The 27,340-nt window shown below is 48.0% G+C and overlaps 1 protein-coding gene across 4 annotated transcripts in view; it reads right to left on the minus strand.

Moving 5' to 3' along the window:
- Positions 1–11,550: 11,550 nt before the first annotated feature.
- LOC146863432 (uncharacterized) overlaps positions 11,551–27,340 on the minus strand; it is a 68,186-nt gene continuing 52,396 nt past the window's right edge. For all 4 annotated transcript variants that reach the window (XM_085642858.1, XM_085642861.1, XM_085642859.1 and 1 more), the window contains 4 exons: positions 20,133–20,201; positions 19,364–19,447; positions 15,233–15,355; positions 11,551–13,095 (listed from right to left, as the gene is read on the minus strand). In XM_085642858.1, coding sequence (XP_085498984.1) covers positions 13,001–13,095; positions 15,233–15,355; positions 19,364–19,447; positions 20,133–20,201 — 371 coding nt within the window. In that variant the 3' untranslated portion in view covers positions 11,551–13,000. The remainder of the gene's footprint in view (positions 13,096–15,232; positions 15,356–19,363; positions 19,448–20,132; positions 20,202–27,340) is intronic.

Here is a 27,340-nt window from a genome sequence, read left to right on the forward strand (position 1 = left end):
AGGATGTGCCCTCGCCGAGAGGCTCGAACCCCGGTTTAAGCACTACACGGGCCAGCAAGCTGTCGCGCAGGGGACCCGAAGGAGTTGGAGCGCAGGCAGGGCCCCAATAAGCAAAGCACATCCCTGCCAGGGGAAAACGATAGAGAAGCACGATGTCCGATACGAATAATTATATGGCGCGAAACGACCCGATGAATGTAGCGCTTAAGAAGCCTTAATACATTACGCATACAGGTGAGGAGAGATAAAGTTACAATGCCCGGAAGTAGCAGAGGTGGAAGATGAACCCAAGGTTCACGTGCACGCACAGCACGAGCTCTGCCACTGAGCTACAGCCCTGCATAAGGTTGCCTGATAGCCTGGCTGCCGGGGGAGGAGGGGGGGGTTGCGGGCCCCCGCCCCAAGGACGAAGCGGGGGTCCGGGAAGGCACCGCATGCACGACCGTACGCTCCCGGATGGGCAGCATGTCCGGCGGCGCATACCCTGGGCACGCCCCGCCCCGACCGCAGCTAAGCGTGCCCGGTGCCAGCCGGCGAGCGGTGAGTGCGCTTGGGGCACTACGAGTCATCCTGCTTAGGGTAAAAAGAGATTTGCCCTGGTTTACAGAATGCGCGCTTCCCGGCTCGGGACTCGAACCCGGACCCCCAGCGCCGAAGAAGCGCGCCCTAGCTGAAAGGCCAGCACTACCCCGCCTGGATATTTCACCAAGCTCGATCCAGGAGTCCCCTGTTGGACGTGTGAGGCTCACTGATAAACCGCCTACACGTGAGGCCCCAGTCGCTCACGCCGGAATACCGCCCCCACAACCTATCTTCCCCGCCGCCCCCACGCTCCCCCACACAACAGCCTGTGGAGTAGGCAGGCCAGCACGCGTTGGCCGTGGTCAGGCGCGCACGAATACTTAGCACTTGTTCACAGCCTGAGGAGTTACATGATACCCGAAGGTATTGGAGCGCTCTGCATAGCACCGTAATTGCATTACACATTCATGCACGGGGAGCTGAAGGATCAGCCAAAATGATTTGTCACATACTGTGCGTCCACACGAGAGATCAGCCTTATATAGTCAGCGCAGCTGCGAACCTGTGGTTATCTACAGGTTGACTGCGGCCACTTCCGGAGCTCACATGGATGTCTGGAAGGGCCTGCCAACCAGACGCCATCACCACTGCAAGGGCCCCCTAAAGAATCCCATGTGGACGCGACCCCGCTACCCCGCCACGGACCACATCCTCCTCCCACAAGCGCGCGCCGCCAGGCGGCTGCCCCCACCGAAGCCCGGCGGGGGAAACAGGGAGAGTCCGCTCACAGCTCGCACACACAGCGCCCCCCCCCCCACTCCCGCTCCGTCCCCCAGGCAGCAGCCAGCCAGCCGAAGCTGGGCCACCCAGCCATGCTGCACTAGCGTAGAAGTGCACAGGCAAGGGGGGGGGGGGCTCTGCGGTTACTCACCACTCCATCCCCCGAAGTGAAAGGCGAAAGGGCAGCTAGGCGTCGCACGACCGAAGGCGAGACGGCGAGGGACAAAGAGGGGGAAGGATGGGCGGGGACAGCCTACATACCCCTGTCCCCTCCCCCCTCCCCGGTAATGGGTTGGCCGAACGTCTTCCCTGGCCGTGGCCTAGGGACTAGACCGGCGACCCCAGTGCCTTCCTGTGGCACTAAGGTGGCCGCCCTTTTAGGGTGGCTGCTGCGCAACCCCCCCCCCCCGGGCAGCCTTGCAGTGCATGCAGTTGAAGCGAACGGCAGAGAATAGAAACTGAAACCGTTCAGCACAACTGCTCATTTGCACCTGGCTTTAAATGCTTCGAGATAGAGCTAAATAAATCTGCAGGGAAAAAAAGTGATGCAGGATTTGAGCGTGAATCCCTTATTTCCACTCCCCCCTCCCATCCTCCTAAACATGCCCAGGGTTCTTCTGAGAAACTACAGCATGCTTCTTAGGAGCTGTACGATCCGGGGTACCATTTCATGCAAGGTGTGATCTCACATTCAGTGCACAAGTTTGAAGCTGTACCGGAAAATGTCATTGCACTATACGTTTTGAATGGCGGGCTGCGTCAAGTGTTGCTTGTGTGGCGATATTAATTGGTGGTAAATGGGCAATGGGAGCATCTAACAACTGCCTTGTCAGTGTGCTGCATGTAGAGATGGTGTTTTTTTTCTTGTTTTCATGCCAGTCACGCAGAGGGTCTACAAGCAGTCTTTCCATGGCTGCTGGCCTGTCTTTAGCCCGGTGTGGAAGGTGCCCAAGCAGGGCACATGCCACGCAGGAGAATGAGCTACTATTAGAATCAAAACTTTGAAAATCTGTGAAACATAGTGTAGGCTGGAATTCTTTCAAGTTTTGAAAGGGTGAGTTTCAAAAGCCCAGGGAAGTAATAGAAAAGATGAAACACTTCAGATAGGTGGCTTAGGGAGTTGGTATTTCCATTAGCCTAAAATAATGTGAGGCACTGTTGAGAAAATAACAGGAAAGTCAGCAATTTTCAAATGATAGGATGATGGATGCAGGGTCTGGTGAGTCAGTTGAGTAATTAATTCATTGCATCGATCTGTGTTTGGCCTCATTGTCATAAATTCGAAACCTGGCAAGGCCATGCAGGCTTTCATCCCCGAGGTCGACAATATGAGTGTGCTTGAGTTGGAAACACAGGACTGAGCGTGCGTTTCACAAAATACACATTATGAACTGGAAGCAGAAATGCAAAACAGTGAGGAACAGAAGCAGGACAAGTTGGTCCTAATGGATGATAGCAGGGGCAGAGTGACCATTGGTGCAGCCGGTGCAATGTATCTGAGCCCAGAGGTGGGAGGGGCCCAGTCTGGCCTGCACCAAGTGATATTTCAGAGGGTGCCTGTGCCCAGGCTGCGCAGTCCTGGTCTCATCAGTTTCCCCTAATGCTGCAGCTCAGTTTAGGAACCTACACAACACTCATGCCCACGTCCAGCTCTCCCCCGACGGCCACAGCACAATAAACCAACACAGGTATTCTGATAATTCCAGAGCATCAGCGCATCCCCAGGTCTCTGCCAGCGCTGCTCTCTCCTGATCCGTAGCTCTCACTGGCTGGGCCGTGGCCCTTCACTCACAGCTCTGCTGAGGCACCTCATGCCTGCTTCCAGCTCTCCCCCGACAGGCACAGCACAATAAACCCACACAGGTATTCTGCTAATTCCAGAGCATCAGCGCATCCCCAGGTCTCTGCCACTGCTGCTCTCTCCTGATCCATAGCTCTTACTGGCTGGACTGTGGCCCTTCACTCGCAGCTCTGCTGAGGCACCTCATGCCTGCTTCCAGCTCTCCCCCGACAGGCACAGCACAATAAACCCACACAGGTATTCTGCTAATTCCAGAGCATCAGCGCATCCCCACGTCTCTGCCAGCGCTGCTCTCTCCTGATCCGTAGCTCTCACTGGCTGGGCCGTGGCCCTTCACTCGCAGCTCTGCTGAGGCACCTCATGCCTGCTTCCAGCTCTCCCCCCGACAGGCACAGCACAATAAACCCACACAGGTATTCTGCTAATTCCAGAGCATCAGTGCATCCCCAGGTCTCTGCCAGCGCTGCTCTCTCCTGATCCATAGCTCTCACTGGCTGGACATGAGCCCTTCACACACAGCTCTGCTGAGGCACCTCATGCCTGTTTCCAGCTCTCCCCCGACAGGCACAGCACAATAAACCCACACAGGTATGCTGCTAATTCCAGAGCATCAGTGCATCCCCAGGTCTCTGCCAGCGCTGCCCTCTCCTGATCCATAGCTCTCACTGGCTGGACAGTGGCCCTTCACTCACAGCTCTGCTGAGGCACCTCATGCCTGCTTCCAGCTCTCCCCCGACAGGCACAGCACAATAAACCCACACAGGTATTCTGCTAATTCCAGAGCATCAGTGCATCCCCAGGTCTCTGCCAGCGCTGCTCTCTCCTGATCCGTAGCTCTCACTGGCTGGACATGAGCCCTTCACACACAGCTCTGCTGAGGCACCTCATGCCTGTTTCCAGCTCTCCCCCGACAGGCACAGCACAATAAACCCACACAGGTATTCTGCTAATTCCAGAGCATCAGTGCATCCCCAGGTCTCTGCCAGCGCTGCTCTCTCCTGATCCGTAGTTCCCACTGGCTGGACATGAGCCCTTCACACACAGCTCTGCTGTGCCACCTCTGCCCTGAACCCGGGCCTTTAACTGACTTTTATCTTTTAGCAGGAGTACCAATTATGATGCCACAAAACATCTTTTGATGGCATAAAACCTTAAAAGTTAATGAATTACTATTGTGTGTCTTGGACAGCACAGCTACGCATTGGTGAGACAGGCCAAAGAATGATAGTTTGACCTATTATTACTCAAGAGTATTTCAGTGAAGAATGTCAAGATATTTTTAGCTTAGGGCAGTTGGAGCCACCAGATGTGGTAGCTGAAAGTTTTGATGGGTCGGTTATTGACCAGGATGGTTATATGAGCGTTTCTTTAGTGTTTAAGAACAGGGGTGTTCAGATCAAATTATATGTGGCGGCCAAAGGAGTGAACGTGTTAGGCTGGAGGGACCAGTAGCAATTGGGAATCTTTCTTAACCCGCAAGCAGATGATCCTGTCCAGTTGTGCGAGGAAACTGAAGTGTTGCAAGTTTTGTCCGTTGATGAGAGTGCATGTGGAGAAGTGTTTTCAGAGAATTTAGGAAAGTTACATGATTTTTCCCATAAAATCAGACTTAAAAAACACTGTCCCCGTGAAGCAACGATTGCATTGTGTTCCCATTAATGTGAAGGGGAAATAAAGGTCATGTTGGATGATCTGGTATAATTGAAGCCATAGAATCTGCTGAATGGGTTTCTCCCATCGTTTTAGCACGCAAGGCGGATCAACAATTGAGGCTATGTGTTGATTTGAGAGTATTAAATGCTAACATTGTTATTGACTGTCATCCTCTTCCCAATATCAATGAACTGATTTACATGTTAGAGGGTGCCAGCATATTTTACACTTTTGACCCTAAGGTCCAAATAGTTTGATCTGATGATACGCAGACCTAAGTCTGCGTATCATCAGATCGAACTATTTGAGGAATCCAAGCAACTCACCACTTTCATCACTCCACAAGGCCTATATCAGTTTACCAGGATGCCTTTCGGTTTAGCGTCTGCCGCCTCAGTTTTCCAAAGGGCTATGTTTCATATTTTTAGACACATCAATAGCTATGTCAAGTGCTTCCAAGACAATATTTTGATTTTCTCTAAAAATAAGGATGAACACATGGGGTATCTCATAGAGGTGTGCAGTAGGTTGAAGTGTCATGGCCTTACACTCAAAAGGCATAAATGCAAACTGTTTAAAAGGTCTGTGGAGTATTTGGGGCACACTTTATCTGGGAATGGAATAGTGCCTAAAAAATCCAATGTGGAAGCCATTGTTGGTGCTCCTGCCCCCACCAACAAGGATCAGTTGTTGTCGTTTGCTGGTATGTGCGAGTATTATAGCAAGTTTATTTACCAACTTTGGTCCGAAGCCAAACAAGTAGCTTTTGATAATATAAAGTGTGACATTGTGAAAGCGCCCACGTTGAAACCGTTCTGTATGGGACAATTATGTGATATCACTGTGGATGCCAGCTTATATAATGTTGTGGGGCTGCGCTATCCCAGAGATGTGGCAAGAAGGAGTGGAATGTTTCTTTTGCTTCCCATACCTTTAATGAAATCGAGCGCTGGTATGCAGCCATAGAAAGGAACTCCTTGCTTGTGTGTGGGTGGTGGAGCACTTAAGGAACTATGGGGCATATTAACAAGGGCTTTATCTCCGCTTTTTTGGCTTTAAAAGCCAAAGAAGCGGAGATAAAAATATCGCCCTATCAGGGTGCTAACATGCGATTTTGCATGTTAGCACCCTTTTTCACTACGCTTCCCTTTGCATCTCTAATGAGATGCAAAGTGGGCGTTCCAGAGAAAAATAATAGGAGAAATGTCGCTAAGCAACATTTCTCCTATTATCAAGCTTCACGCTAACCCTGTTAGAGACAAAAAAAGCAGCGCTCACCACGGTCAACGCTGCTTTTTTACGTCTGCTAATTTTCAGACTTAGCCATGCAATCCAATGGGAGGTGGATTACATGGCTAAGTCCACCATGGGCTATCAACAAGGATATCCCTATCCTTGTAGTTTTATCGCTGCATTACCAGCGATAACCTCCCAAAATGCCGCTATCGCTGGATTTTTTATCGCCTAGGCGGTTAGCGGTTAATAACGCGATAACCAGATGATATTATCCAGCGATAGCGGGCGTTAAAAAAAATTAACGCTAAGCACCCTTAGCGTTAATTTTCCTTGTTAATATACCCCTATGTGTGGGGCCGCAGATTCATGCTTAAGACCGATCATAAGCCGTTAGTCAACATCTTCGCTCCTGGAGGTGGATGGAATTCCACGGCACGCATTGCCAGGTTGGCTTCCAAGCTCCAAGAGTACACCTTTAATGCTGAATTTGTGCCTGGTAAGAAGATGACAACGGACTGTCGTTCTCGGTTGCCGCGCCAACTTAGTGATGTTATTGAAGTAGGTGAGATGGTAGGGTGGCCGGGATCAAAGATGTGTTTGATGGAGAGTTTACGTGTATCTCTGAGGAGTTGTGGAAGCAGTGCGAAGAGTATGATGAGGTTTGGAAGGATGTGAATATATTTGTGATGGAAGGTTGGCCCAAGAAGGGGCAAGTAAAGCCAGAGTTGGAGGGCTTGTACAAAGTGGCCGAGGAGCTTGAGGTGGAAGGTAGGTGGTTATTCAAAGGGGGCAAGTGTGTTCCACCAAGGGGTGTTCGTGATGTCATTCTCAAGTTGGCTCACAAGGAACATCTGGGTTTGTCAGCCATGAAGCGTTTGGTAAGAGTTCACTTTTGGTGGCCTGGGATGGATAGGATGATAGATCATGTTGTGAGAGAGTGTACATTTTGTGCTTCAAGTGAGAATATGCTGAAGTTAAATGTTCCTCTTCTGAAGAGTGTGGAGTGGCCTGTTTTGCCATGGCAGAGGTTAGCTTTTGATGTATCTGGACCGTTCAGTTTTTTGCCTGTACACCTCTGTTTTGCTTTGGGTTTGGTGGATTACTATTCCAAATGGCCTGAGGTCAAGTTTGTCCCACATGCCACTACTGGTGCTGTGCTCGATTTCCTCAAAAAGGTGTTTGCTAAGGAGGGTTGTCCCTCCACTCTGCTTACTGATAATGTAGTACAATTAACGTCTAATGACATAGAAGCATTTCTTAAACACTGCAACATAAAACATGTTACCATATCATTGTATGAGCCCCATGAAAACGGCCAAGTTGAAAGGTTTAATCGTGTTTTCAAAAAATGTGTTATGGAAGCACATGCTGCGGGGAGTAATTGGAGGATTGTTTTAAGAGAGAAGTTATGTATGTACAGGATTACCCCGCACACCAGCACCAAAGTCAGTCCTTTCAAACTTTTGAAAGGGAGGAATCCTGCTTCTCGGTTGTGTCCTTGGTGGTTCAAAAAGAAATGGTGGTGTCTTGGTGAGGAATGTGTTGTGGCTGATGTTGCCGAGCTAGTCAAGAGGAAACAAAACAAGGCCAAGGAGTTGTATGACAAGTTTTGTTGCGCCAAATCTCATGGATTTGCTGTAGGAGATTGGGTGAGGGTACGCAAACCTGTTTATGAGGGCAAAGGTGCGCCTAGGTTCGGTAAGGCTATGAAAGTGCATAAGGTTTTTCACAATTGTCTGAGAACTCAGTTGCTTCCTGTGTTAAGGAAGCCGGCAGGAATCATATTGCTCCTAAATGTTATGCTGATTTAGTTTATTAGTTTCTCTTTATTCTTGTTTCTGGCCTGTTCTTATCTTCTCTTGTTTTCTGTTCCTTCCCTATTCTCTTCCTCCTTCCTTTTCTTGTTTCCTTGTTTTCTCTTCATTCTTTCTTCACTGTTTCTTCTTGTTTGGGGTTCTGTTTAAGGGGGAGATGTGTTGCATCGCACTGTTCTGATGCACCTGTTGTGTTTATTTTCTTCTGGTTCCTGCATTCCATGGGAGTGTTCTTATGGAATGCTGAGTGCCAGTTCAGTTAGTTCAGCAGCTTCAACATGTGTGGCTGCTAATTGCTGTATCGCTGAATAAATATCTTCTACATCATTTTCTTGGATTTTGTGCACAAGGTTACCCCACTCTCAGATCACAGGGCTGCGTGAGACGTCTGTGTCTTCCATGCCAGTGATGGGCGGGCCTCAGACTGTCTGCAGTGCTCACCGGAACTGGATTCCGGGTCCTGCATTGGTCGAGGCGGAAAGGCAGACACAGGAGACACGGGTGCACTCCACACAGCTAGAGTGAGCGATGAGGAAGCCACCCTCCTGGCGTTGTGTCCCCTGTGGGAGAGAGTAAGTCTCCTCTGAGATTGAGGAATCCATCTGCTGTAAAGCATGTGTGCGATCATAGGGGGGGAAGGAAGGAACAGCCGCTTGAGAGGTCGCTCTTCTGTAACCCAAGTCCATGCCTCTTCGGGGGTATCAAAGAAATGTGTTATGTTGTTAAAGACCACCCTGAGGTGAGCCAGGAACAGGAGACTGTATGGAAGGTTGAGGGCTCAATGCTTTTGTTTGACTGCAATGTAAGAACAACGTGATTGCACCTTGCTGGTGTAGTCGGGAAAGTTCATCACCTTAATCCCATGACAGGAGAGGGTAGGTAGAGAGCGAGCCTCTTGTAAGATAGCATCCCTGTCTTTAAAGTTGAGCATGCGTGCAATGATCGGCCTGTGTGGGTCCCCAGGTGGTGGTTTGGGCGTGAGGGCCCGATGGGGCCGCTCTACAATGAATAATGCTGAGAGGCGATTCGAGGGCACCCAGGATCTAATCCAGGTCTCCAGGAAAGGTTGTGGCCTGTGTAGGTTCTGCGCCCTCAGGAATGCCAATGAAGCGAAGATTGTTCAGGCAGGAGCGATTTTCGTGTCTTCTGCATGCCGATGGAGCTCATTGGTGTGGGTCAGTAACCAAGAAACCTGGACTTTCAGTGTCACAACAACATCATCCTCTATCGAACATATGCAGGATTCGGCTTAAAAAATTCTGGCTGTGGCGTTGAAGAGGTCTTGTCTTATGAAAGCCATATCGATGCGCATTTCCCTATCTTGGTCTCCACAGAGTCTTGGGAGGAACGTATGGCCTGGAGGATGGTGGCACAGTACCCTTTCACTAAAGAGTTCTTGGCCGGGGTGGCATCACCAGCATTGGAGCAGCCCATGGTGTACTGATCTATACGGGTTTCAGACGGAGGAAGTTTCGCCTGTCTGTCTTTGCCCATGATGAGTACACGGGCAGGGAGATGCCCCCAATGAAAGAGGCCAGGTCAGAGAAGAGGCAGCTCTGTCAGGACTGGAGAGTAACAGAGCTCGGTGATGTCGGGAGCGCCTCCACACCCTTCACTCTACCAGTGTCACACCAGGATGATTCCCCACGAAGAACCCTCTCCACAAGGCGAGGCCATGGCGAGGACAATGGAGCAGGAACAGTCTTAACAGGAAAATATAAGACCTACCTCGCCGTCTGGGTCATGATCACCAGAGGTGCATCAGAGTCTCTAGGGTGGCACGATGGGGAGGGGGGGGCACACTACCGGGCCCCAAGGGCAGGATGGGGCTAGTAGGGCTGTCAAAGTCTGGGGGGGTTTCACCGCAGCCGAGGTGCATCTGGGGGAGGCACCCTTGATATATCAGTCCCGCATACCTTGTGCGTTCCTCCCAGTCTCTCTGCGACCCCCGGTTGACACAACTGCACACTTTCCTGTCTGTGATCCACCTCCAGGCCCCTTTCCTCCTCGCCAAACCTTGTGCAGAGGGTCAGGAAGAGCCAACTGTCTCCGCAGACCCACGCAAGACCTCAAATGGGACCCACAGGAGGGTACAACGGTTCTGGACGAGGTGCACTCTAGCCAGGGGTCAGCAACCGTGCGGTTCTCCAATGTCCCCGGACCGCTAGTATTTGCCCAGTCAGTGTCTAAAGTAGTTCAGGTACAAAGAAGCCAGGGGGCGGGGGAGGGACAGAGTCAGGAAGGCCTCACTCAAACGGCCCGCTCCCCTGGGTAGGCATCACCGCAGAGACAGGCTAGGTGCAGGTGCCGCTGGTGGTTGCAATCAGCAGAGAGCATCAAACCTCTCAAAGGGCCTCCACGTCTCCTGTGGGGCCAGCGCAGCTGCCTGCTCTCTATACGCGGCCTTCTCACCTGCGAGGCAATGCCTCCACGAAGTGCCCTCGGCAGTCCAGTTGCTAAGGAGCCGGGGAGAGGAAGGCCTCACTCAGAAGTCCCCATTACCCTGGGTAGGCATCGCTACAGAGACGGCTGAAGCCCAGGCGCCTGGCACTATCAACTGGGAGCGGCGAACCACCCAACGGGCCTCCGCATCACCCATGGGAGTCAGCACAGCTGCCCGCTCACCAAACCTGGCCTCCTCACCTGCCGAATAACTTTCTCAAAATCTCGCCTAGAGTCGGGGTTGCCGTGAGCTTCAGGCAGTCGTGGCTGGAGCAGCGGCACGGGACGTCCCACTCTGGAAGGCTTCCAGCCGACAGCACAGCCCCCCTGCCTTACCCCCACCCGGTGCGGCAAGGCAGGCACTGAACAGGAGGTCTCCACACCGCCCCGTCTCCCCCAACGAAAGGGGGACAGATCAGCAGGGGGCCACACAGACACTCCACCTCAGGCACGAGCCATCACCAGGACCCCGGCAGTTCTGGACCGCGGACTAAAGGTAGGGCTCTCTCAGGGGGCCGCCATCTTGTGTTCGGACAGATGTTACCGCTCCGGGAGACTCAGCGGCTGTCGGCAGTAGGACTTCAGCAAGGTGGTCACTGGAACACACTGGAGTAATTGAGTGTCCACTGCTCCTGTGGCCATCGAGGATGCGAGCAGATGACAGATGGGTCCAGAGCACTCTTAGAGTGCGGCCGCCATTTTGATGCTCGTAGCCACGCCCCCCTCTAGTTTTAAAATTAAAGAGTTTTTTCAGTTCTTTCAGTTGCGTTGTAAATGTTTCTCTTCGTAGGGGAGGTGTTATGAGACTAAGAGAGGTCAGTCTTTTGTTCAGAGTTTGTTCCCCATGCAAAAGTGCCTGCTGCAGGAGTGTCGACGTCAATGGCAGGTTAATGCACAGTACGTGATGTACAGCACAAGCTGCAAACACTTGGTTATATGTGAGTAACATTTGCCTGCTCACAGATTTAGGTACAGATCAGGGTCCGGTACTTAAACCACCACAAACAGCTCAGCCTCCAGGTCCTGGCAGTCTAAAACAATCTAGTGGAATACAGGTAAGAGAGCACATTCAGACAGGACACAGGGGTACCACAGGTGTACCACAGGAATACCACAAGGACTTGGGGACGACACAGGGATACCACAGGGATACTACAAGGACACCACAGGGACATCTCAGACAAACCATTGTGCTAATTCATTAGGTGGGCTGGCTGAGAGGGCTTTGCTAGTATCAAGGCAGCTATGTCATGGTACATTATCACATTAACATCTAAAAATTGATAAGAGATATGACGTAAAAATGGTTTCATTTTTGTTTTATTCTATAAAAATTCGTAGAAATACATTGAATAGTGTCACATTAACAACAACAAAATTTGTAACCACATTAACATAACATAAATACAGACACCTGAAAATAATAGTGACATTAGTGCAAACACGGATACACCTCTTGTTCAGTGCGTCTGGAGTAGGCCGGCGATAGGCAGGACTGGTGTGTCGGGCGGATTCGAGCTGCAGTGGTATTTGATTACACTCCATTTACTCCAGGGGTACCCAACTTTTTCTATGCCCCGTACCCCTAAGAAATGTTTGATTAATGTTCGCACCCCCTATAAAAGTAAGATTTTCACTCGGTGCACAAAATGCAAATAATAAATTATGTCACATACTTTCCCTCTCAGTCGCACCCGCTGAAATGCCATCTTACACCCCCTGGGGTTTGCAGGCGCCCCAGGTTGGGAACCCCTATTTTACTCTGTAAAGGCTTTAATGTATGCAGGTCATGTATGGAGGCCCTGGGCCCGACCTGGGGCTACTTGCAGTGGCCTCCTCCTGCTGAGAACCCAAGTGACATCAAGTAACCTTTGACCTCCGCCTCCCAATGACATCAGAGGCAGGACTCCTTATTCCATCCTTGACTCCTACTGCCTTCTCTTTGCCGTGGAGGGTTTGGGCAAAGGTAAGAAGTGCACAATGCAGACAGTGCACAGAGCCTGGTTTACTTGCTGGTCGCAGGGGTATTTCCAGGGGTAACAGTAGCAGCGCGGGGGAGGAGGGGAGGGGCAGCTTATTCTACCCCTGGCAGCACCAGTTGGCCACGACGTCTGTGCTTCTCTGCTGCCCCTAGATGCCAGTGTCCTAATACAGCGCTGAGGATGAAAGTCTAAAAGACATTTCAATTTTCTGTCCTCATAAATACTCTCAGGTTGTCTGAGACAAGATCAAGGCACCAGCTCCCTTTTTAATACAATCGTTCACAGTCCGTATATTTACACAAGGTTAATGCTCCATAAAAATAAATGTATGTATGTATACTATATATATTTAACTATCTAATCTAGAAGTAAGCTTATGGGGAGGTTTTGCATAAACACAAGCTGTTTCAATACAAAGCGCCAGCTCTTTGAACTCCTCAGAGCGGTCAGTAAACAAAAGCATGCATCCAAGGAGAGGAAGGTGGCCCTTCTTGTCTAAGAGGACACAGTAAACAGTGCATGGAAGAAACCGTGAGGAGGATTGTCTCCTTCCACGGAGAGGAGCTCGGATCCCAAAGAAGAGACATTTGCGCATAGTGAGAGGGGCTCAGGCACTGTGTGAGATGGGCTCCCGGTTCAACAACAAGGGCCATGAGGTGGGCTCCCGGTTCAAGAAGGGCCACTATACACATGATATCTTTGTACAGTCTACAGCAAGCTGCAGAATCAGAGCTTCAGCGATATAAACCTCTTTCACACCGCAGGGTCATTTAAGTGCCACCTGGAACGTTCTCAAGCAAAGCCCCCAGCTCCATTCCCTGGGTGGGCTCTTCCATCACACCGTTCTCACCGGCTCTCTCCAGCCCTTGAAGAAATGAAACAGAAAAGATTCACTAGGGCTTCTTGCACAAACATCAGGAAACTGGACACCAGCCAAAGTGCACCAGCAAACACATTTACGAGCAATTAATCTTCATGCACTATTGTAGGGGGATCCCAGGTAAAATATCTACGACCCGCTACAGGGCACTTTACATTTCCAGCTGATGGTACAACTTTAGTCAATGCTGTCCCACTCCCCAATTCGTAAAAATTCTCAAGTCCGAAGCGAATAATAACTTGAATATGTTCTAACCTATGGATCACCTCAGAGTCCAAATCTCACCAGACTAGTAATACAACAGGGTCCAGCCTGGTCACCACATCTGTGGAACCACCACAACACCCCTCTGCTGCTGCAACTGGTCGACACGCTTCTGTGTGATCCAATCATGCTGTAACAGGAGTGTGAATGAAAACGAGAATGGAGACAGCTATTCCGGCATCAGCGACAAACATTGGGAAGTAAGATTAAAACAAGATGGCGGCAATGGACCCAGCGCGGGGACTGGAACAGTGAGACAGTCATTCTACCAGAAGAACAAAGCATGATAGTGAAAGCTTATGCAAGTTCTTCGGAGTGGCCTTTTCTAGACATACTCAAATTCCCAATATTTTTTTTAATTGTTGGCTTTTAGGAAGACCACAGTTTAAATCCTACTTGTGGATGTTACAAGAGAGTGATCTCCGTAGAGTCACTCTCCTCCTCACACCTCAAGGATCAGACCACAATCTGCGATACATTTTCTTTTATAGGTTGGCCACTTTGTGGTGAAAGGACACACTCACCTTAATCTAAGTAGCTTCATTGAAGTGAAGATGGCTGGACTCTATGTCAGATGTTTGGTATAGTTATTTTCTACATAGTTTGAAACATCCTTCTCTTGACGGCAAGCTTATCATTTAACGGTGTCACCTGTGAGCCCGTGTCACCAGAACAGCCAAGGCTCAGACCAGTCTTGGTTCAGGTGTGGAGCGAAGTCGCCTCTTATACTATTTCCCTTTAACTGAATGACTAGTGACAAAGTTATGTGATGCTCCATATAGTATCACGTCATCTCCACCCTCCGATAGACCATGACCAAAGCAAAATAATGTAATAAAGGCCAGTGCAGGCTTTAGCACTGGTGGCGCCCAGTGCAACAATGACCACCTCTGCCACAGATTCCCTTACTGCCACCCTTTAACAGTGCCCCGCAAGTCTCCATCACCACTCTCTCTCAGATGCATTTAATTCGTTTTATAGCACCAGTCATACCAGTGCAGGGTATCAGAGCACTTTACACCACACACTACTCAGTGAAAATCAATCTTAGGTGTGTAAATAAGTGCATAGGAAATGTTACATAAGACAGAGGACTACTAGGTGTCACATGTCACCCATACAGGTAGGCAGTATAGTTTAAATGTGCGAGGTATGGAGAAGCACAAACTCAGGATTTAAAATGCAACACCATGGTTGGTGGTTCTCTTTAATAATAAGAATTGATTTCTATCCAAATGAACCCTTTTTCCGACATTAGGATAACAAAAGAGTAGTAAACAAAATCATAACTCTCTAATCTATACCTTGCAGTTTGCATGCAGCTCTTTGAAGACGGTTAATAGCTCACTGTTCTATATTAGGATTGTAACTTATAAACTGCAAGTAACAAAAGGATGTCTCTGACAAAAGCAGTAACCCACTGACCTATTTACATTATATGCACTTTGTGATCTCGTCGTGCACGTTCTTTGCAGCAGGCATATTAAACCACTGCCCTACCATACCAAGAGCCAAAACCTACAGTAGACAAACCTCTAATCTCTCTCTAGGAAGAACATTAATCACTGGAGTCATCTTGACATTTTTATTGTTGCCTGAGAATTGCTGGAGGCTAAGAATGCGGCAGCAGGTGCTTTTCAGACAGTAATATACTTGCAAACACGACGCCCCCACCTGAAGTCAGAACCCGGTACAGTCGTACCCCCCTAGTACCGGCCCGGGCAGAGGAAAGGCATTCAGCTTGCCCATTGGTGTTTGAACAGAGTTAGAGGGTTGCCAATTCCAAAGCTCGAGCACTGGAGGCTACAGAAACTCTGCCCAACTCCCCCATCATGAATTCCCCGACGAGCCCACTTACATCGGCCGATCGGTCCATGTGGCCCACAGCACCAGCAGATAGGAATGAAGAGCACGGTTGGCACCACAACAGCAAGTGAGATGGTCAAGTCAAAGTGGGCTGGTTTTTCATAGGCACGGAAATCTGCAAAGATTAAACAGGAGAAGTGACTTATTAGGCAGTATTTAATTATGACATTAACACTGGCATTCTGTGACCAGAGTTTGAGAAAAAGCCAACACTTGAAACAGCTTGCAAAGCCTACGCCACTAGACGCCACCTCCTCCAATAACACACTACCTCACCTCCTACCTGACCATTCACAGTGAGAGGTAGCGGTTACCGTGACTTCAGAGCCGCTGTGTGCTAGCTTAATACTTACTGGCTCTTCAACCAATCTCAGTGTGGTACTTCACAACCACTGACCTATCCCAGCGCGGCACTCTGTGTCATCATCAACCATTCTCAGTGCCACAGCACCCTCCGAGATCCCATGCCACTGTACTTTCCCTTCCCCTGTTTCTTCTGGGCATCCAGCCCAGATGCCCCAAGTGAAGGGCAGATGAAGTTGCGGTAACTCCTTGTGCCAGGTCCTCTTTGAGACCTGATACTCCCTAAAAGGGTTGAAGGTCAGAACTCAGGCTCCACATCTTATGGGTAAGGCAGTAGGTCTCTCCTCCACCAACCAAGTAAAAGTTATTTTCAGCACACCAGGACCAATTTACTCCAGTTTTGTGTGAGCACTAGTGCAACACAAACAGTAGCGCTGATAACCTCTTAAGCGCAAACGATGATTTTGTAATGAAAGTTGACATGAGTGCAGCATCCCCAAAAAAAAAAAAACAGTGTAGTGCCATTCCCACCAATACTCACAGGGGACATAACAGGGTGGGAATAGTGCAGACACCCCCAGGTAGTCACAGAAAGCCAGATTGACTAAATTACTGTGACCTGGCTTCGAGTGGAATCCTACACCACATGAAGCTAGGGGCTAACAGGGGGCAAGAGATATATGTGGGATAGCCTTATATGGTTGTCATCACAGACATTTTCACTGGAGGGTGTAATCTGAGAGCCAATTTCAAGCAAAAAACACAGAAGTTTAGGAACCCTAGCACAACACTAACTGTTGCAGAAAATCTATTTATTTGTGCGAACACAGCGGATGACATCATTGCCTCGTGACTCTTACGTGGCCCTCTTTATTGTGTCCCCATTCGAGCAGATTTTTGTGCAGCGCTGCATGACGATCAGTGAGGCTGGGTTCCTACTTCTCTATGTAGATTATGTTTAGGTAGCAAATATTCTGCAATTCCACTGAGTCCAGCCTGGTTCATTTATTCAAAATAGGACACACCTCTCCAATATCTTGCCACTTCTCCTTATTACGACACCTAAGCAGTATCTTGTCACTTCTCCTTATTACGACTCCATATATCAAAACACAACAGATATTCTTTAGGTTTCAATAACATGCACATGACTATCAGACGGTCAATTTCAGAAGCGATAGATTTGAGCTTGTCTTTTGTTTTTTATTTTTTGTAATTGACTTTTGTGGAAAGCGGTTTAAGAGTGGCAAAAAACGCATTCCTCAGAAAAGATAATCAAAGTTTCACTAAAAAGCGCGCCAATCCCTTGGTGGACTCTTATGTGTACTTGGCAGTATTCTGTGGCACACTCAGAACTTCACATCTCATGAATGAGTTTCAACCCAAACAGCTAGTGACTGTCGCTGATCAATAGGTAAAAGGCATTTACAACAGTAACAGCTGACGGGGGCTGGACGTTTGTCCCTTTTCCGGTCATGAACGTAAAGTTATTTGCAGAGTGTATCACTTCATACTAGAATCGGACTTTAAAAATGGTAGTACAATTACATACATTTTAGTTACATGAGTCACTTATTCACAGCTGAGCGCAGCGGTTGTATGACACAACCACGCTTTCCTTCCCCACGCGTTCCTTAACAACACGGGCAGATCAACGAATGCATCTGAACCACGCATTCCATTTATAACGCAAGTCATTGCAATGACTTGCCTTAGGGAGGCGCTGGACTTTGGAATAGTATAATTTACCATTCCAACTCAAGTCCCCGCAACAGTAGGGATTTCCTTCATTGTTCCACCTGCGTTTCAAAGGCAATGCGTTGTTCAGTGGTCGTGGTATTTGCTGTTTCCTTTCCCACGCATTCCTGAATAACACAGACGGAACAACAAATGCGTCTGAACCACGCATTCCATTTACAACGCAAGTCGTTACCACAACTTAAGTGCAGCTATACCCGTGACACCAACACCTAAAAGTTGCAGCCTCTGGCTCACGATTTGCACTTCTATGTAGTACAGCTTTTTAGGTCTCGGGACCATCCGGTCGGCAGACCGGAAGTCCGGAGATTTAATGTCTTTGAGAAGAGGGGCTTGCACCCGCCCCTCTTCTCTCCTGTTCTCCATTGGCTGGCCTCTTAAATGCTGGCCAGCCACTGGAGAAGAGGTCCAGTCACTCCGTTGAAGCCCCGTCCTTTTCGGATCGGGGGGCGTGTTTTTTCGTTGCTTTTCGCAGGGCGTGTTTTTCTCTCCTCCAGCCAATGGCAAGAGGAGAGAAAAAGAAACACGCCCCCGAATCCGAAACCGAGGCTGCGTTTCTCCGAGGCAGTTCTTCTCTGCCTCGGAGAAAGGCGGTGGTGTCCCGGCGTTGCTCCCTCACCTTAAATTGATTGACGGGAGTGTTCTTATGCGTGAGAAAATCATATTTAGGAAAGTTTTGCCGGTGTGCACCTGGAAATTTCTGACTGCCACATGTTTCAAGGCATAATCTGGAAAACGTTCGTTAATTTGAAAATCCGAAAACCTGCACCCAGGTGCGGTGGAGCCCAGTGGGTGAACACTTCTGGATTTTCTGTGAATGAGGTCATTGAATATCCAATAGGTAAATTTACATATCAAAAAGTCTAAATGCAATTCGTGAACATAGCCTGCTGTTGTTATCCTCCTGCCCTTGAACACCCCATAATGTACATTTCTCGGCTCCCAGGATTTGTATGTGTGTCGTACATTATTCGTGTAAAATGTTAAAAGGCAAGTGAGTGCAGTCAGTCAATAGTCAGTCCGCTGTATTTCACTTTTACGGCTTTCCACTTTCAGGCTGTTCGTTACATGGTTTAGCTCTCTTTTAAAGTTTAGTGTTTGTGTTTTATAGAACACGAACCCTGCGAAACGTATCGTTAAAGTACTAGTCCCCATATGATGGTAAACGAGCAAACTACGGTTTCAAACTCCAGAGCCTGCAGTGACTGGCTGCATGCAATCTACACTTGGCGCCCAAAAAAAAGTTCATTCAGCACTCCGCAGTGTCTCCTGGACGCCTATTGAGGGACGGCGGGGTTGGGGGGGGGGGGGGGCTTTGCACAGAGCCATGCTAGGGCCTGATTGGTGCAGGGCTCTGTCCCGGGATGAGCACGCGCATCTTCTCGATGGCGGGATTCTGGGGTCTTTTGTGTCCTTTTCACTGGGTGCATCTGTCGCAGAAACCGGTGCTTGCCACTGTTTTTGTTGCTGCAAGAACACTGTGACTTAACAGTTACATGTGTGTACCTAAAAAACATTATCGGCTTATGTCCCCAAACAATAACTTACTTTCGTTTCGTTTGTAAGTAACGTTGACTTTTCAGTGGAGGGCGTGTCCGGGTGACAGACGTCATAAAACATTGAATGCCCGTTTTAACAAGCATTTACAATGCAATGGTCTCGGCATTGGTAAAGTTAGAGCTATTGGCATTGCTCATGACATTATTTTTGTTTATGTTTTTGTTTTTAAAACATTTAAAGAAACGGCATTGTCATGAGCAATGCCAATAGCTCTAACTTTAACAATGCCGAGACCGTTGCATTGTAAATGCTTGTTATTTTTCTGCGGTTGCTTGTGATTCTCTGTTTCTTCTCTCACAATCATGTTGTTGTTTTATTTTATATTTGTTACTGATATCAATTCTCTCACTAGGTAGTCTTAATGTGAGCATGCTGGATTTTAGCTCTTTATTGTGTATTTTATGTGTTTTATTGATATTTTTATGGCCCCAGCAGCAGAAATAAAGTTATTTTTGACTGGATTAAAAAGTATGGCCAATATTCAGCTCTTTCTTGCACTCACCATAAATGAAATAGACCAGCAGTGTAACCCAGGAGACCAACAAGGCCGCCAGGCGCAGCAGGAGGAGAAGTTTGTCCAGAACACCTGAAAAGAATGACAGTCAGTATCACAGCAAAGAATAAAAGACAAGACGGACAGGGCTTCAGTTTGGGACAAGGCACTAGAAGGCAGTTTCTGTACAGGCTCCGCATCACATCAAGTAAGTTGTCTGGGCTGATAAATGAATGACTGAAAAAAGGGTTAAGTCATCATCATAGTGAAGAAGTTAGTGTTTGAGTGAATGAGTGAGTAACAAGGGAGCCTGCGATTCAGTGAGTGAAAGCAATCTGAAGAAAGTCTGTGCGAGAGAGACAGAGCAGTAAAGGAGAGAACTTACTCAGGGAATTTTAGAGTTTAGAAAGAATTCTGTTCTATTAAAAGTTTTATAAACCATTATAACTTTTCTGCTTCCATTTCTCCTTTTAGTTTATTTTTACAGCGACACATGAATTTTTTTAAATTTAAATTTGAATATAGCTGAATGTTCTCTATATATCCTCACATGGCGTGTGACACTTCAAGATCTATGGCCCCTGGACATTTCACTTCTATTTAACCCCAGAGATCAGGGGGCAATAAGCCCAATTCACACATTTCTGCTGTGAAGTATCAACTGAGTCCATCAGATAGATGTTGTGGACAAAGTCCATGATATGGATGTGTAGAGTCAGAAGCCGTGGAGATTTACACCCACGTATGGTACGTCATACAGTAGTAAAACGACACTTACCGCATACTTTTCCTGCAGTACTTTGAATAGGGCTTTTAAGGAGAGGGTCTTTTGTTTCCGAAGGGTCACCTGCAAAGAAACAGACAAAAAAGTCAGCGTGTGCCCCCAAGACACTAATAGCAATCCTAGCAGCTACCTGAGACCTGTGAAGCTCCTGTGATCTTGTTATGTGCCTAAGACTATGAAAGAGCTCTGATGGCAAACTCGTAGCCCTGTAGGCTCCCTCTCCTGCTGACAGTGCCCAGGGCTTCCAGGGATTTGTCAAGGAACACATCATCCAGCTGATAAGAAACAGAAACTGATCTCATTTCAGAGAAAAAGTGCACATGTGGGTGAGCGAAGACTTTATGCAATTTGTACGTGTGCTATAATATTCATTCCAGTAAAAAGGGACATATGAATTCATGTGTGCGTCACATAGAGGATACCCGACATTGGGACTGATATTGCTGTGGGGTTAGGGGGGACACATTGAGCAGGCTGTTGAAAGCCCCACCCCCGTGTATGATACTTACTGAAGACTTTATTTTACAAAGTTCACAATCATCTGGAGATTTTCCATTTGCGCATGTCCAATGACGTGATCATGTGCTGAAGAGAGTGCCTGAATGCACAGCACCTAGAACTGGCATTTGTAGGTCACTTTCGGTTTTCCCTGGGCACATCCAGTGACCAGTTGTACAGCTGGCAGGTTGAGGGGGTTTCGTGGGGGGGTATCTCATGGATGATGGATCTAGTTACTCCAGGCAAGTGTACGACAGACTGCTCGCCCAGGCTTCACCTCCTGCTTGAGTGATGGATCTAAAGTAGAATTATGGCAACCTTGCCGCCATTTCAGCAGGATGACCGCGCAGTGTGATCCAACAATCAGACACTGTGGTCAGAAGCCTTGGGAGTTTGTCAGGAAGTGGCGGTGACTATTCCCAGGCCACCAGACACCCATGATTAAGATCTGTGGGTTTTACCACCACCAGGAGGGCGACAGAGGTCACCCCACGCTTTTCCATCAGTGGCACTTCCACGTGTGCTGCTTAAGGCCCTAGCTGCTTCCTTCAGCCACCCATACCACTAGCGCCCCGCCACAATCCCCTCGCGGGCAGTGTTCCTCAACCAGTGTCAACTGTACTTCCTCTGCAGCTACCCACCCCAGACGACCAATCCAAGGTGGCATTTCTTCTATTCTACTTAGAAGGAAAGAATCGGTTGATGATCCTACTTTGTACAACTTTACCACCTTCTGCAACGAGATTCCGAAACCCTTTGATCAAGAAACACATGCAATGGCACTGGAGAGCGGGTTGTGCACTCTCACACAATAAAAACATGACATTTTCCCATCCGTAACTACCTGACGTCACAGGTAACAGAAGCTGGATGGCCAGACGAAACAACGCGTCATCCTTGTACCAAAGATGGAGCAGTGAACCTAACGACACAAGGTGCGGCACCACCAGCAACCTTTTCAGATTGTACAGACCTAGTTACTCAGTTGGATTATCAGCTGTTCGAGAGCCCAGCAGACAGGACGAATTACGAGGAATAAATGGTGGTTGTGAGTACCATATAAAGAGGCCGTGAGGATCACAAAACCACCGATGGCCCAGAGGGCATCAGGTAGAGGTGTTTGAGAGAACCATTCATAAGGAAAAGAGAAACGACACAAGCAAAACACGTGTACTGTACAAAAATGGCCTTCTTCATCAAAGACGGTACGGCAAGAACGAAGGCTCCACAGAGACCACAGAAAAAATACTGGATGCGGTGACAGCACCCGAGGAAGAGGCACTGATGCGAGACTGGTTGGACTCTTTGCCACAAAGAGGACTGATCTGCTACACACATCTTGGAAGTCAGTCCCAGATTCAGTGGTCAATCACATACGCCCATCTGGTACCCATATCACGGTCACCATGAGAGTTAGACTACCAGATGGCCAAGAAAAAGTTGCAGCAGGCTGGTTAGACCCAGGAGTCATTGGAATTACACAGACATTTACCCACAGCTTACTGACACCGTGGATAGAAGGCGAAGCTCTAGAACCAGTAAAGGCAGTTGATTGGATGGCTCAGTCTGGAGGTCCAGTGCGTCACTACATGTATGTTGTTACCTTAACATGCTTTCTTATTGGGGGTGGGGGGGATTCAAGTTGGCTGCACTAATTTTTGGCTCCGTATCTCTCTACTCATCTTTCTACCGGATGATCAGAGCAATGCCGTGAGATCCCCAAAGAGACTATAGGCAGGCAACTGGACATGGTGCGGCTCCCATAACAAAAGACGCCTCCCTCAAGGAGTGGTGCCGAGCTCTCTTCCTCCAGCATCCTTGCTCACGAAGCAGAAGCCCGGCTCACTCAGTACAGGAAGTGAGGTGGTGGGGACCAGGCCTTTCCTGCCCAAGTTGTTGGCATTACTAGCACATGGGCGTGACTACGAGAGGAGATGAGACTACGTTTGTGAAGAAGGAAAGGCGAAACCATTACCTCAGTCTACTGTATGGGGATACTATGTGTTCGGTGTTGTGGTCGGGAAGCGAGGCCCTTGAGACTCTGTTCTACCATTGGCTAGGGTAGCTCCCTCCTTACACTGACGATGCTTCTCAGCCGCGTAGCCTCTACAGAAAGGAACACATCACTATGGATTTGTACCTGCCAACTAACGTACGAGCAAACTTCACTGCATTTCATATGTTCTCAAGAGTGCACGATGAATGCTGGCAAAGATAACCTTCCTCACACTGCAAAGGTGATGATGGCAGAGAAAAAACATGAGTCCTAGGCAAGAGTTCTTCAAATCTCCTTGAGTGTTGAGGAGGAAGGGCCATAGAGACTCAGTTTGCCTAATCTGAAGAAGCAATAAAGGTGAGAGAGTTTTGGGTCACTTTTAATAAATCTTCTCATGTCAGTTTGTCCCAGAAAATACCTGGCATTCGGTTCACCACGAAACAAGTAGAGAAAGAAATTAAAAAATAAACTCAGATCCGGAGTAACTCACGTTGAATATGCTGTTAAAGACCCTGGTGTTAGGATCCAGGACTGCAGAAAACAGATCAGGAGTTCAACGTATTTAAAGGATATGTCATTTACAGGGGATTCATTGGGGGCATCGAGACTTCCCGCATCAATACCAGCGTTGAGGAGTAAAGTGTTAGAGGAGCCGCTTGAATTGGGAGCAAAGCCTGATGGTAACTAGGTCTGGAGACCAAGACATCTTCTCATTGGCGGCGTCTGACAGACCGCCGACGTTGGTCAGGCTCTTAAGACAGCTCTGGATTCATCAGAAAGCTGCAAGTGGAATTTATGAGCTTCAAATCACAAAACAAGCATTGGCATAGCCAATAGGTCTCGCTTTTGGGACCTTATAAGTGTTTACCCATGCAAAAGTAGCATAACTAAATACTTATAAGGTCCCAAAAGCGAGACCTATTGGCTACGCCAATGCTTGTTTCTGTTTATTACTGCTCTGTAGTAATGGCGGCGCACGGGTGCCACCATTACTACATAGAAGTAATAAATAGGAAAAAAAAAAACTGGCTCACGGAAAACATCAAAGCGGCCGTGCGGCCCCGAAAGTGATTGCGATCAAACATCAAAGCGGCTGTGAAAGTGAGGCGTGCGCGTGCAAACATCAAAGCGGCCGTGCGGCCGCGAAAGTGAGGCGCGTGCGCCCGCTCACATGCACTAGCTCTAGGCTACAGTGGTAGCACTTTTTTGAGCCCTCACAAAAAGTCTCGCCAGACCAGCGCATGCGCTGGGTCAGGCGAGACCTAAAAAGGCTTACACTTGCAGGCAGACACCTCCTTTTCTTCTCAGATCTGAGTCTTAACATCAATAGCTCAAAACAAGGTCTTTGAGATCAAGCAATCCTTAAATGCCAAAGGATTACAGGTGTTGGTTCGCCTTCCAGATGCTGTGAACACTATGATAGTTCCCACCCTGAGTAATTTATTCTCTGAAGTTTGATTTGTTCTCAATTCAAAGGGTATCTGTTGGAAAGTGTGAGATTCCTTTTCTGTGTCAACTACTGATAAAACATGGATGCCGCCAGCCAGGCGGGCAACTAGAGCCACATTTCGGGGGGGGGGGGGGGGGGGAGGATGGGGGGAGGGGGGGAATTGCTGAAAAAGATTTCGGGGGGGAGGGGCTAATTCTTCCAGCCATAGGCGGAGTGGCTCTAAGAAGGGGTGAAAACACAACAAAAGCCTCATTAACAAGTAAATGGTCTTTTAAAGACCTTGAAGTACTCGGTGCGGCTGCAATTAGAGCGCTGCCAGCCCGCGAAGCAGTCTCATCCCGGGCTGACACACACGACGGGGGGGGGGAGGGAGGGGGCTGAAGCCCGGTGAGCCCAATGGGTGTTGCGCGTCTGCCGCCAGCGTACGCTGACATTTTCTAACTCGAGGCCAACATGGCGCTGAATATTAATGTAAACATGTGGAGTTCATTTATGCAAATTCGGCTCTGATGGTCCAGACTAGAGAGATTTTTTTGTACGACATTAATCATTAAAACCCTATAAAAACCCGGCTTGTTGACCTTTAAATCGGAGAGGTCTCTGTCCGAAAGATTATTGAACTCTGATCTGCCGATTCCCAATCCAGACTCCGCTCTCAATCGGCGAGCGAGCTATAGAAGCCGGGAGCTGCCCTGCAGGGGCTCGTCTTCTGGCGGAAGCACAAACCTGTCCTTCCATGGCTAAACTCTGATAACAAACAGCCAGACTCCCTGTTTCAAAAGGTATGATGCGCGCTCCATTCCAAATACCCAACTGGCAGGAGTTATAAAGTTTCAGACTATTAAATTAGCTTGGGGTTTAACATAGCAGTAGCCTTAGGAGGCCATTTAACATGCAACATAATGTTTGAAATATTTTTATTATAATTTTATTCTGTTTTCTTGCCGTACATTTTATCTGCAAAAACTAAAGTTGATGGACAGAATGCAGAACAATGTCATACATTCACCTCAGTACAGAGATCTGGGCCTAAATCCATCGTTTTTTTGCTCACCATGCCATTTCAGTTTGAACCCAGCCATATGCAAATCAGTCTTGACCCTGTGCCTCATGGGAACAGTCCAGCCTGAATTGCCAAGCCAGGTCCTCCCTGGACTGGAACAAGCATCCTAGGACCGGTTTCAGGGTTTCACCCCTCTTCAGCCAGGATAGCTTGATTCCAGTGGCATGGAGAGCACGGGACTCACGTCTGAGCATACCCGTCCCACTCGGGGTGACAAATGCAAAAACTAAAGTTGATGGACAGAATGCAGAACAATGTCATACATTCACCCCAGTACAGAGATCTGGGCCTAAATCCATTATAATTTTATTCTGTTTTCTTGCCGTACATTTTATCTGCACAAGGTTAAGGGTTTTAAAATAAACTTTTACAACTACAATTCCAGCTCTCTTATACAAAGTTTGAACATGGTGTGTGCAAGATGAACAAACTGTTTTGATTTTCGCGGATATGAAAAGTGAAGCCCTTGCCTGCGCAAAGAATAGCACGGTGGGTTTGTGTTAGTGCTGCAGTCCACTGGTCTTCTCTAACTCAGTGTGTGCACAGAACTAAGGGGCATATTATCAAGACAGGCGATAAAATTATCCCCGCTTTAGCGGCAGAAAACTGCCGCTAAAACGGCGATAATGGGCTTGATAATATGCTCTATGGAATTCCAATTGAAGCCCAGGTTAGATGTGAAGGACATCTAACATGGGCTTCAATTGGAATTCCATAGAGCATATTATCACGCCCATTATCGCCGTTTTAGCGGCAGTTTTCTGCCGCTAAAGCGGTGATAATTTTATCGCCTGGCTTGATAATATCCCCATAGCTCCTTAACCGTGGCCCTGAGACCATACCCTGCAGTTCCAACGTAACATAACGTGTATTTGTAAAGCGCACGTTCACCCGTAGTCATCTTGGCACTGAATAACAGATCTTTATTGTTACCTAACTCAATGGTACTCATTTGATCGACCTCAGATAGATGAAAGGCTGAGTGGACCCGCTGGGATTTGAACCTGTGACCACGAGGTCAAACACAGGCCCCTACAGTGAGTGCATTAGTCCGCTGAGCCACCAGACCTGGCTTCCCGGTTATGGAGGGATCTGAAGAATTCATACCACAGTCAAACTAAAAGTGGAACAGAACAATGATAAATTTGTACTGTGCAAGCTGTGAGCTGAACGAGACCATTCCTTGCTACATTAAATAAAGCCACCCTCAAAGCATGTCATGCTAGATTGAATTAAACCACGCTGAAGCAAGCCATTCCATGCCACATTAAAGTAAACCAACTCATAAAAAAAATTCCATGTTACGTTAAATTAAACCAAGCACAAGGAAACCATCCCATACCAGATCAAACTAAACCTCCCTGAAGGAAGGCTTCCCATGCCAAATTACCTTAAATCATGCTCGGGGTGGCTACACATGCCAGATTAAATTAATCAACACTTAAAAAAAACATTCCATGCTGAATTAAAATAAAACAACATGCAAAGAAACCATCTAATACTAGATTAAAATAAACAACGCTCAAGAAAACCATACTATGCTAGACTAAATAAAACAACACTGAAGGAAACCAGTCCATGCTCAACTAATTTAATATGGGTTGGGTGGGGTCATTAGTGCAAGTTGAAGAAAATGGTTGGTGGAATGAATAGATAGGAGAGAGGAGATTAAGTGCACACATCAGCCCTCCTATACCAATCTGCACTTTACAGTTGATGAAGATACCGCTATCATGCTACTGGCTGTTATATGGTGCGGTCATCCTATCAGAGGACAAATGCAACATTTAGCCAATATTGGGTATGCAAAATATCGAATTCCAAATGCCTGCCCGAGGATAGTTTTATAAGTAAGATGGTAGGATTCTGAGCAGCTACCTTCATGCTTGCTTCCTATTCCATAATTGCAATCCTGGACAGTGAGGCTGGCAACATTTGAGGGCAATCGGTTGTCCTGGCCTGTGTCCTATGATTCTTGCCCATGTCCCTGTGACATAACACAGTCATCCAAAGTAGTCCCAGAACCTCGCCATGGCTCACAAAACTTGGGGACCAGTGGGGTAGAAACCAGTCACAAGTCTAGGATATTCTAAGAAGCTGTGTTGGTGTGGCAGTGGAGGCGGACTGCTTTGGCGTAAAGCGTCTCGACCGCACTGCACTACATTACCCAAGCAATGGTGCTGCAGAGACTCTGA

This window comes from Triturus cristatus, chromosome 2_2, assembly GCF_964204655.1.
Source record: "Triturus cristatus chromosome 2_2, aTriCri1.1, whole genome shotgun sequence".
NCBI classification, from domain to species: domain Eukaryota; kingdom Metazoa; phylum Chordata; class Amphibia; order Caudata; family Salamandridae; genus Triturus; species Triturus cristatus.